This window comes from Orycteropus afer, unplaced genomic scaffold (genome assembly GCF_000298275.1).
Source record: "Orycteropus afer afer isolate SDZICR_OR568_19922 unplaced genomic scaffold, OryAfe1.0 scaffold00177, whole genome shotgun sequence".
NCBI lineage: Eukaryota > Metazoa > Chordata > Mammalia > Tubulidentata > Orycteropodidae > Orycteropus > Orycteropus afer.
The window spans coordinates 5,112,529-5,124,257 of NW_006921764.1; the positions used below are offsets into that span (position 1 = coordinate 5,112,529).

Genomic DNA, 11,729 nt, shown 5'->3' on the forward strand with positions numbered 1-11,729 from the left:
ACCCCTCCTTGGGTTTCCGAGGCGGTATCACTACGGAAGTAGAGTGCCCAACCTTCCTTCTGAGGAGTGGCTGGTGGGTTTGAACCGTCAGCCTTCTGGTTAGCAGTCAAATGCCTTAGGCACTATGCTACCAGAGCTCCTAGTACTTAACCAGCAAATGATATTCAAGTAGGAGAGAATGGCCACTTGGGGGAGATGTGGTAGAGTGTATTAATGTACCAGGAAAGGAGTGTATGAAACATCTCCAGGTTCCTTCCAATTGTATTTCTCACATGACATTAGATTTATGGAGTTTGTAAAGTGCATTGCAATTTATAAAGCAATATTTTCTAAACTCGAAAGCACAGTTCATTAGATAGTTGTGAAATCCATACAGTGATTTACCAATGAGATTTTAAAACAAGAGAAATATGGAAGAGAAGATAATCAAATAGAATAAAATAAAACCAAAAAAACCAATCACTGCCGTCGAGTGGGGTCCAACTATGGTGACTCCTCCTTGGGTTTCTGAGGCGGTATTTCCCAAAATAGAATAGAAAATATCTGAATAATTGCACATTTAATGGTAAATATTTTCTTGTAAAACTTGTTTTAGTTACATTTGTGTATATGAGTATATACTGGGTTATAACATAAAATATATATTTTTATAAGTCAGTGTTAAAAAGTTTGAAAGTCATTACCATAAGATCTAAATATGTTCAAAGCCTGACTATTTTTAGTTATGTTCTTGTCAAATGTGTGTCCTTTATTATTACTTATTGTATTCTTTTTGAACTTTCATTGTGCTAAAATATATAAAAACCAAAACCAAGCCCATTGCTGTTGAGTCCATTCCAACTCATAGAAACTCTATAGGACAGAGTAGAACTGTCCTATAGGGTTTTCAAGGCTGTAATCTTTACAGAAGCAGACTGCCACATCTTTCTACCACTGAGTGGCTGGTGTGTTTGAACAGCCAACATTTTGTTTAGTGGCTCAGCACTTAAACCACTATGTTACCAGGGCTCCAGTAAAATATGTATCATACAATTTTGCCATTTTAACCATTTTTAAGTGCAAATTTTAGTGACTGTAGTTACATCTATAATGTTGTACAACCATCCCTACTATTTCCAAATCTTTTCCAAACAGATACACAGCACCCATTTATTAATAACTCCTCAATCTCTCTTCCTTCCAGCTCCTGATAACCACTTGTTGTTAGATGCCATCGAGTTGGCTCTGACTCATAGGGACCCCATGTAAAACAGAACAAAACACTGCCCAGTCCTGCGCCATCCTCACAATGCTTACTATACTTGAGCCCATCATTGCAGCCACTGTGTCAGTCTGCCTCCTTGAATGTCTTCCCCTTTTTCACTGACCCTCCGGTTTACCAAGCATGATAGCCTTCTCCAGGAAATGATCCCTTCTAACAACATGACCCAAGTAGATGAGACAAAGTCTGGCCATTCTCACTTCCAAGGAGCATTCTGGCTGCATTTCTTCCAGGACAGATTTGTTAGTTTTTCTGGAAGTCCATGGTACTTTCAATATCCTTCGTCAACACCACAACTCAAAAGGATCAACTCTTCTGTGGTCTTCCTTATTCATTGTCCAACTTTCACATACATATGAGACTATTGAAAAATACCATGGCTTGGGTTAGGTGCACCTTAGTCTCCAAAGTGTTATCTTTGCTCTTCAACACTTTATAGAGCTCTTTTGCACCAGATTTGCCCAGTGCAATATGACGTCTGATTTATGATTGCAGCTTCCATTGGGTTGACAGTGGAACCAAGTAATGTGAAATCTTTGACAACTTCAACCTTTTCTCCATTTATTGTGAGGTTGTTTATGGGTCCATTTGTGAGGATTTTTGTTTTCTTTATGTTGAAGTGTAATCCATATGGCAGACTGTAGTCTTTAATATTCATCAGAAAGTGCTTCAAGCCATCCTCACTTTCAGCAAGCCAGGCTGTCGTCTGTGTATGATCTACTTTTATCTCTATGCATTTGGCTGTTCTAGGTATTTCATATTAGTGAGATCAAGCAATGTTTGTCTTTTTGTGTCTGACTGATTTTACTCAGGATCATGTTTTCAAGGTCCATCTGTGTAGCAGCAGCTCTCAGGCTTCATTTCTCTTTATGGTTGAATAATATTCCATTGTATTTATATACCACATTTTGTTTATCCATTTATCTGTTGATAGACACTTGGGTTGTTACCACCTTTTGGCTATTGTAAATAATGCTGCAATGAACATTAGTGTGTATTCTTTTTAAGAAATGATGAAGTATTAGTTGCTATGAAATGAAGTCTCTTTTCACACCTCTGCCCTAAAAAGAAATCACATATAATATAACCTCCCAGCAGGTAGAAAGGAATGAAATATCATGAAAATATGTGGTAAGAAGAATATGTTGCCTAATTCTTTTCACAGAACATCCTGGACCAGGCAGGGTAGGGGTGGGGATAGGCAGGTAGTGGGGGGAAGCAGTGGTGCTGGTCAGGGAGTGGGAAGCTAAGACAATACAAAACTTGTCTTATGCTTGGCTGGTCCCAGGACACAGCGTACTTGTTGATAGTATTTCTGCTGGTGAAGTTAGAGCAGAATGAGGAAGCAAGAGACACAGCTCCAAGTATATAGAAGCCACCAGACAAAAGAATGTGCCATTTGGGTGAGACCAGGCAGAACAATGGGTCTCCAATAAGTTTATTTCACCCAGCCGTTCTCCAACTTTCCAGGAAATTATCCAGGCAGGAAATCCCTATTCTGCTGAAAAGTATCCATAACTGGTCCAGGAACTGGAGCTCAGAAATCAAAGCAGGCCTGGAGTCTAGTTTGGGGCATACCAGACCCTAACATAACATTTATTTCTCTGAATTAACTCCCATGGAAATCTTCCATGAGCTGTTGTGTTCACTTCTGATGTTTAACTGAAGTGCTACAGCCATCAGCAGGCCACCTCAATAACACAGTGTTTGGTCCCTCAGGGTCTTTGGAGCGGCCATTTTTCTAACATCGACTTTGAACATGTTCATTCCTTCTGCGGCCAGAGTGCATTATGGCTGTGTGATGTGTGTCAGAATTTTACAAGGACTGGTGGAGGTAGGAGATACTTTCCTTACAGTTTTCAATATTGCTGGAGACAATGTAGTCCTTTAGATAATTCAATTTCTGAAGAAAATCCCCTTTAGGCAATTTCCCCATCTTCCATTTCAGCCTGCTATCTCAGCTCTCTGGTTGTTTACAATTTTAGATATTTTAATAAAAATGCCTGTGTGATTCCAAATTTATATGCAATAAAGGGCCATTTCATAGGAGCATAGATTCTCAGAGCCAGGAAGGATCTTAGAGATAATCGAATCCAATCCTCTTTATTTTGATAAATAATGAAACTGAAGCTCAAAACCTACAGTTTGTAAAGCAAGGGCTCTTTGCATGAAAACAATTTAAATGAATTTGTTACTAAATCTGTACATTTCCAAGGATGCAGTCTTATGAAGAAATTCAACTCAGTGAAGGAGGCAGCATGATATAGAGCCATACAGAAAATATTTTGGACCTTGTAGACCATATGATCTCTGTTGCATCTACTCAGCTCTGTTGCTATAGTGAAAAAAGAGCCATAGACAATATATTAACAAATAGACTTGACTATGTTCCAATAAAAGGATATCATGCTTGGTAAACTGGAAGGTCAATGAAGAAGAGGAAGGCCCTCAACAAGATGGATAGACACAGTGGCTGCAACGTTGGGCTCAGGTATAGCAAGGATCATGAGGCTGGCACAGGACTGGGCAGTGTTTCATTCTGTTGTGCAGAGGGTCACTATGAGTTGGAGATGACTTGACAGCCCCTAACAACAACAACATGTTCCAATAAAACTTTATTTATAGACACTGAAATTTAAATTTCTTATAATTTCTGCATGGCATGAAATATTAGTCTTCTTTTGATAATATATATTTTTTCCTGTCACTAAAATGCAAAACACATTTTTAGCTCATGAGCTATACAATAAAAAGGTAGGATGCCTAATTTGGATTGTTGGCTATAGTTTGCTAACCCCTGATGTAATGTTTCCCAAACTTTAATCATTCACTTCTTACCTTTGTGACTTTTGTCATATCTATATACTACTTGTATTATGATTTATCTATTATCTTTCCTTATATCAACTCACTCTCTTAAAAAAAATTTTCACCCTAAGGAACAATATCTTTGAAATCGTGGGTTTCATGTGCTGGTTATATCTTTTTCTACATATAGAATATATATGTAACAATCATCATTAAGAATGGAGGTTGTTTACCACTTCAAGTCCAACTCTAGTCCCACTAAAGATATATTAGATATCTTGGGAAATACTAATGTGATAGAAAAACATATGGTCAGCCAGGAAGACTAGGGTCTAGTCACTTAGTGGCTTTGCGGCTCAGGTTCTGTATCTTGAAACAGGAGGGTAGACCACCTGATTGCTGAAGTCCCTTCATACACTAATATTCTATAATAATATAAACACTCTCCACCATGCTTACATTTGAACTACATTCAGATTTCATCTGTGAGTTAAAATAGCTGAATCATGCTGTTAATATCAATAAATTGGGTTATAATAATGTAACCTGTGTGCAAGAAGCAGGAGCCATATGGTAACCACAAACTGAGACCGGAGTCATATCAAATAATGTGTTTTCGCCTCCTTTGCCAGGGTGTGACTTACCCAGCCTGCCATGGAATGTGGAGTAAGTGGGCACCACCTTTGGAGAGAAGCAGACTGGCCACGACGTCTTTTTGTGGTGAGTGTATTAGAATCATGACACGTTTCATTTAGGAATGCTTTAGGCTTTATATAATGGAAAAGTCCTATAAAGAGCATTAAATTGAGTCTACGTTTTTCACATAACAGAAGTCCAAAGGTGAGTAGTTGCTGGTGTTGATTCTACTGCTTAATACTCTGTCAAAGACTTATGCTTGTTCTGACTTTCTACTCCACCATCTTCAGAATGATAACTTTTTATTCTCATATTTGTTTCTAATGCTCACAAGATGGCTGCCACAATTCCATACATCAAGCCCACATTCAAGACAGGAAGAAATGGGGAGAGGAGCCCTAGCCACATCTCTTTCTTTCATCAGAAAAGCAAAACTTTGCCAAAGCCTCCTGGTAGACTTCTACTTATGTTTCCTTGCTCATAATTACATTGTGTGCTTTACTAGCAGGAGTCTGGTGGCTTAGTGCCTAAGGCATTTGACTGTAACCAGAAGGCTGGTGGTTCAAACCTACTCCTAGGGAGGAAGGTTGGGCAATCTACTTCCCTAGTGATATCCCCTCGGAAACCCAATGAGGGGTTGCTATGAGTTGGATCCGACTCTACGGCACATAATAACAACAACAGCAATAGCTGCAAGGGAGGCTGGGAAGTTAAGTGCCTAGTGTTTCTAACCTCTCTAGTGGAGGGGCAAGGCAGAAGGGGGTTGGAAGTGGTTGTTGGATTAGTTAACATGACATCTGCTGAGGTCAAAGGCAGAAGCGATGTGATCATCAAACCTACTTTTTTTTTTTTTTTTTAAATTGAGGTGGAATTCACATAACCATTTTAAAGTGTACAGTCCAGTGGCATTTAGCGTATTAACTATGCTCTGCAGCCTCCACCTCTCTCTAGTTTCAAAACTCTTTCAGCACCCCAGAACACTTGGTACCATTGAGCTGTCACTCCCTATACCTCCCCCTGGCCCCCTGGCAACCACTAATCTACTGTCTCTATGGATTTGCTAATTGTAGATATTTATATAAAAGGAACCATAGAACATGTGATCTTTTTTGACTGGCTGCTTTCATTTAGCATGTTTTCCAGGTTCATCCAACTTATAAAAACAAACCCAACTTATAGCATGTATTAATACTTCATTGCTTTTTATGGCTGAATGGTGTTCCTTTCTATGGATACACTACATTTTGTTTGTTTGTTTATCCATTCATCAGTTAATGGACGTTTGGATTGTTTCCACCTCTGGGATTTAGTAATAGTGCTGTGAACATCTGTGTACAAGTTTCTAAGTAGACACGTTTTCATTTTTTGGAGTAAATACCTAGGGGTGGAATTGCTGAGTCATATGGGAAGTCTACATTTAATTTTTTGAGGAAACTCTGAATTATTTATATACTGTATTTTTTATGTAAATAACATGCATTCTACACTTTTGCCAACTGTGGCCTTCTCCCACTAGGTATTTTCCATAAGTGCGCAGTGACGCATACATTATTTGCAAGAAAATGTGGTACACACACATGTATTTGTGTGTATATTTCAATAGGCTTTTTTTCTTAAAGGAATTCTGGTGGTGCAATGGTTAAGGCATTTGGTTACTAACCAAAAGGTCAGTTTGAACTCACCAGCCACTCCACAGAAGAAAGATGAGGCAGTCTGCTTCTATATAGATTTATAGTCTTGGAAAGCCTATGGGGCAGTTCTACTCTGCCCTATAGGGTTGCTATGAGTCAGAATCAACTCGAAGGCAGTTGGTGGGTGGGTTATTTTTTAGAAAAATTTTAGATTTACATCCACTCTTCTTTTAACAGATGAAGAAACTGAAATGAAATAAAATTCAATGACTTGTACAAGGCCACACAGACACTAAATTGTGGAGCACCTGACCCTTGATTCATATTTTTCGCATTATACACTACTACCATGTACACATTACTATAGAGACATTTTTATTAAATTTGTTGTTACGTTCCAGATGATCAAAATAAAGACCATCTATCTTACCTAGTACATTAGTGACCCCTAACTAGTGACGTAAGGAACTCTGGTGGTATAGTGGGTAAGGCATTTGTCTGCTAACCAGAGTATCAGCAGTTCAAACCCACCAGCTGCTCCATGGGAGGAAGATGAGGCAATCTACTTCCATAAATATTTACAGCCTTGGATACCCAACAGAGGTCCCCATGAGTCAAAATCGACTCAATGGCAATGAGTTTGGTTTTTTTGGTTAAGTAGTGATGTGACTTTTATTCTTTGGTGTCTAAATTTTACCTTGCAAAGTTTGCCTCACTCCAAGTCATCTCTTTGGAATTGCCCCCTCTATGTCACTCTATGAATAACCAGTATCCTGAAAGGTCTACGTAGGTACCAATCAATAACAGAAAAACAACAGCACTCACCACCATCATCAGCATAGTTGTAAAAAATATTAATTTTATTTAATTTTATTTAAATGGCAGAAAGAGTCCAAAGGGCAAATTGTTTAGGCTAACAGAAGTCATAATGTGACCAGAGCAGAGATAGGATCAGAACTTGAATCTCCCTGATTTTTTAAGTTAGTGATCCCAAACACTATGCTGTACTGCCCTCCTAAGAGACATTGTGGTAGTTAAAGTTGCGTGTCAACTTGACTGGGTCTGATTTTGAGTGGCTGGGCATCTGGATGTAGTTATTCCCCATGCTGAGACTGGTATTCCACTCCACGGTGGAATGTGAGCCGTGAGCAGCCTTAGGGATGTGGTCTGCTTCCAGTATATAAGGAGAAGCTTGGAGAAAGGCCTGAGCTTTTGACACATCTGGATCTTGCATTTGGCTGAGTCTTCATCTCAGTAGCCTGCTATGTTGTCTGTCGATCTTGGGACTGTTAATGAACTTGAATGAGTGGCCTTGCCATGTTGCTAGATAATTTTGGGACTGTGCTATTTTACTTGTTGACCTTGGGTTTGTGAGCCTCAGCAGCCAGCTGTTGTCTGAGTTAAGAGAAGCCTTCAGCAAGAGGCAGAGCAGAAGCCCAAGGTTAGGGAGCTTTCACCCAGCCCTTAGAGCTGGCACTTTGAGCTCAGACTTTTAGCCTCCTAAACTGCAAGAGAATAAATCTCTGTTCAAGCCATATAACTTGTGGTATTTTCTCTTAAAGCAGTACTAGACCACCAATACAGATGTCAACCTGTTCATTTTAGATAGGGGAGGTCTTTGTTTCTATTACTGTTTTTATTTATCTCTTTCTTATTGTCTCTACCTTCTAAAATAATAATAAAGCTTTCCTTGGTATTTGGTGTGAAATATTCATCAATGCACCTAGTTTGGAATTGCATACACAGTTGAGATATCTTCATATCTTAATCTTTTCTTGTTCTTAGAAACTGTCTCTGTCTTCTCATTTGTAGTTCACAGTAATCTCCACTCCTACTTCTGGCCTTACACCAACTCTACAGAAGTATAACACTCTGCACCAGCTGACCAGATAGAGTGTTAGATCCCTGACCTCATTTTCTTTGAAAGGTTTATTTGTAAGGTCTTTCATTTTGATTTGCCAGCAAAACAAGACTGACTTGCAGTCACTCTGCATTCTTAGTGTGACTTTATAGCTTTAAAAGGGCTGAACTAAGAAACGAGTCAACTTTCCAGAAAAGTTAAACTGACCAAAGTCACAGGGCTTATTACAATTCCCAGCTAAGGCGTGGCCTTGATTTCAAAGAACAACCAAGGGAAATGTCATTACAAGGAAATTCAGATGGGGCTAAAGCTAATCAATTCTTAAACTGAAAAAATATTGCAGTTGAAATGGACTTTAGAAAATATCTAGTCACAACCTCTTGTTTTTTTTTTTTTTTTTTTACTTGAGAAATCTGAGGCTATGGAGGGAAAAAAGGATTTAAATTCTCACAGCTAGTGAGGATAGAACTGAGACCTTTCTCTCCCACCAACTCAATTCTTTCCCCTTCCCCACACCATTCAAAGAATATTTGAGACTCACCTATGCTAAGTGGTGGGCACACAAAAAGGACCAAGGAGTTTCATGGTTTCTCAAAAACTTAAATGTATAATTACCATAAACCTAACCCACTGGCCTTGAGTAGATTCCAACTCATGGTGACCCCATGTGTTACAGAGTAGAAATACTCTATAAGGTATTCTTGGCTGTAATATTTTTAAATTTTATTAAAAAAAATATGGTGATTTGGGTGAAAGTTTATAGAGCAAACTGATTTTCCATTTAATAATCCATACACATTCTGGTTTGTGACATTCACTGCAATCCCCACAATGCAACAGCATTTTTCTCACTTCCTCCCCAAGCCTACCACTTCCCTTAGTCCTTCCTTCCCATCCCCTCCTGCCTATCTCTGGGTAAATGCTGCCCTCTTGATCTTGTATGGTTGATTGTTCTAATGAGTGCATAACCTCCTGATATCACTATTCACCTTATAGGGCTCCCTATTATTTGGCTGAAAGTTGAGCCATGAGGGTGGAGTTCAGTGCCTGGCTTGAAGGATGTTTCAGGGCCACAATATCAGGGTCTTCATTAGATCAATAAGCCTGTTTTTTTTTTTTTTTTTATGATTTTTAGTTTTTCTCTCACTCTCTCTGGGACCTCCCATTGTGATCCCTTTCAGAGTGGTCTGCAGTGGTAGCCAGACACCATCTAGTTCTTCCTGTCTTAGGGTCATGGAAGCTAGGGTTCATGTGGTCCATTCGTCCTTTGGACAAATAGTTTCCTGTGTCTTTTGCTCTGATCAGGGAGGGTCCAAGAGTTGCACCTTAGATGGCCACTCACAAGCTTTTAAGACCCCAGTCACTACTCACCAAAGCAGGATGTAGAACATTATCTTTGTGGTCTACATTATGCCAATTGACCTAAGTGTACTCTAGACTATGGTCGTGAGTCCCCATGCCCAGCAACTGATTCCTTCAAGGTGTCTGGTTTTGTCTAAGAAATTTTCACAACTTTACCCTCTGTATGTTCTGCATTCACAGATATATCTGCAGCACATATAAATACATAGGTAGAGATCTCTCCATCAGACCTATGAATATTCATGGGAGTAGTCCCATTCAACTTCTTACCCCTGTTCAGCTTGAGTGTCTATCTGTATCCGCCCATGTTGTTGTTGTTGTTATGTGCTGTTGAGCCGGACCCAACTCATAGCGATCCCTCCTTGGGTTTCCGAGGCAGTATTACTACGGAAGTAGATTGTCCCATCTTCCTTCCAAGGAGTGGCTGGTGAGTTTGAACTGCCAGCCTTCTGGTTATTACTATTATTGCAGGATTGTGTATGTAATAGGACTCATCTTTGTTGCCTTTAATTTTTGTGCTCCTCCCTGTGTCTTCTGCATTTTGTGCTGACCTCCCACTTACTGTATAGTGTCTTCCCTTCTCTTGAATTAATACATGTCTACCATCTAGTCAGTGTTTTACCCTCTTTCCTTCCCATCCCTGGTAACTTTTAAGGAATGATTCTTTCTGTGTGTAAACCTTTTCTTAACTTTTTATGATGGTATTCTCATACAATATTTCTCCTTTTGTGATTGACTAATTTCACTCAGCATAATGTCCTCTAGGTTCATCCATGTTATGAGGTATCTCGCAGATTCATCATTGTTCTTTAATGTTGCATAGTATTCTATTGTGTGTATGTACCATAGTTTGTCCATCCATTGATGTGTTGTTTTCATCTTTTTACTATTGTGAATAATGTTGCAATGAACATGAATGTGCATATATATGTATTCATGTCACAGCTCTTATTTCTCTAGGATATATGCTTAGTAGTGGGATTGCTGGGTCATATAGTATTTCTTTTTCCAACTTCTTAAGCAAGTGCCATACCATTTCCCACAGTGGTCACACCATTTTACGGTCCCACTAGCACTGTAGAGTGATACAAGGTCCTACTATCTCCACACCCTCATCAGCACTTGTTGTTTTCTGTTTTTTTGCACTTTGCTATTACTGCCAGGGTGAGATGATATGCCATTGTGATTTTGGTTTGCATCTCTCTAATAGCTAATGATCACAAGCATATCTTCATATGTTGTTATTGGCTGTGATCTTTATGGAACCAGATGGGCAGGCTTTTTCTTGCAGAGCTACTGGGTGGGTTTGAGCTATCAACTTTAGGATAGTAGTCTAGGACAAACCACTTGAGCTATCCGGGGACTTCTAATTACCATATGTCCCAGTGTTTAGGAGTTTTTACTCCTAAAATCGAGAACAAGATATCACACAGATATCTGTACAACAATGTTCATTACACACTATTCACAAAAGCCAAAATAAGGAAACAACCCAGGTGTCCATCAGCAGTTGAATGCATAAACAAAATGTGGTATAGCCACACAAAGTAATACTATTCAGCCATAAAATAATGAAGTACTGATACAAGCTGCAACATGAATGCACCTTGAAAACACTGTTAAATGGAAGAAATGAATCATGAAAGGTGATATATAGAATGATTGCATTTATATGAAATATTTAGAACAGGTAGATCCATAGAGGCAGAAATCAGATTAGCGGCTGCCGGGGTTGTAGCCTTTGATGAAGAGTGACTGCTACTAGGTATAGGGTTTCCTTTTGGAGTGCTGAACATGTTTTGGTACCAGGTACGGGTGATATTTGCAGAACACTGTGAAAGTACTAAATGCCACTGAATTGTTTGCTTTTAAATGCTTAATTTATCTCATGAGAATGTTATTACTTCAATAAGAAAAATAAAAGGAGCAGTCTGCTCCCAAGCGCAGCCTGGGAGCAGCCAACCTGCAGTTCAGACTGAGTCCATATGGGAGGTATGCTCAAGGGCTGTGCATGTGACAGGAAGAGTTTGACGGTCAGAGAGAAGGGCAGTTTATGTCAAGTTGTACAGCTTTTTTTTTTTTTTTAATTTTATTTTGATTTGGGTGAAGATTTACAGAGTAAATTCACTTTTCATACAGCAGTTCACATATACTTTGTCTCATGTCATTG

At 39.1% G+C, this 11,729-nt stretch overlaps 1 protein-coding gene across 1 annotated transcript in view; it reads left to right on the forward strand.

Moving 5' to 3' along the window:
* SLC17A8 (solute carrier family 17 member 8) overlaps positions 1-11,729 on the forward strand; it is an 85,896-nt gene that overhangs the window by 41,158 nt on the left and 33,009 nt on the right. The window contains exons 4-5 of the mRNA XM_042781828.1: positions 2,981-3,095; positions 4,702-4,789. Of these exons, the coding sequence (XP_042637762.1) occupies positions 2,981-3,095; positions 4,702-4,789 (203 nt within the window). The remainder of the gene's footprint in view (positions 1-2,980; positions 3,096-4,701; positions 4,790-11,729) is intronic.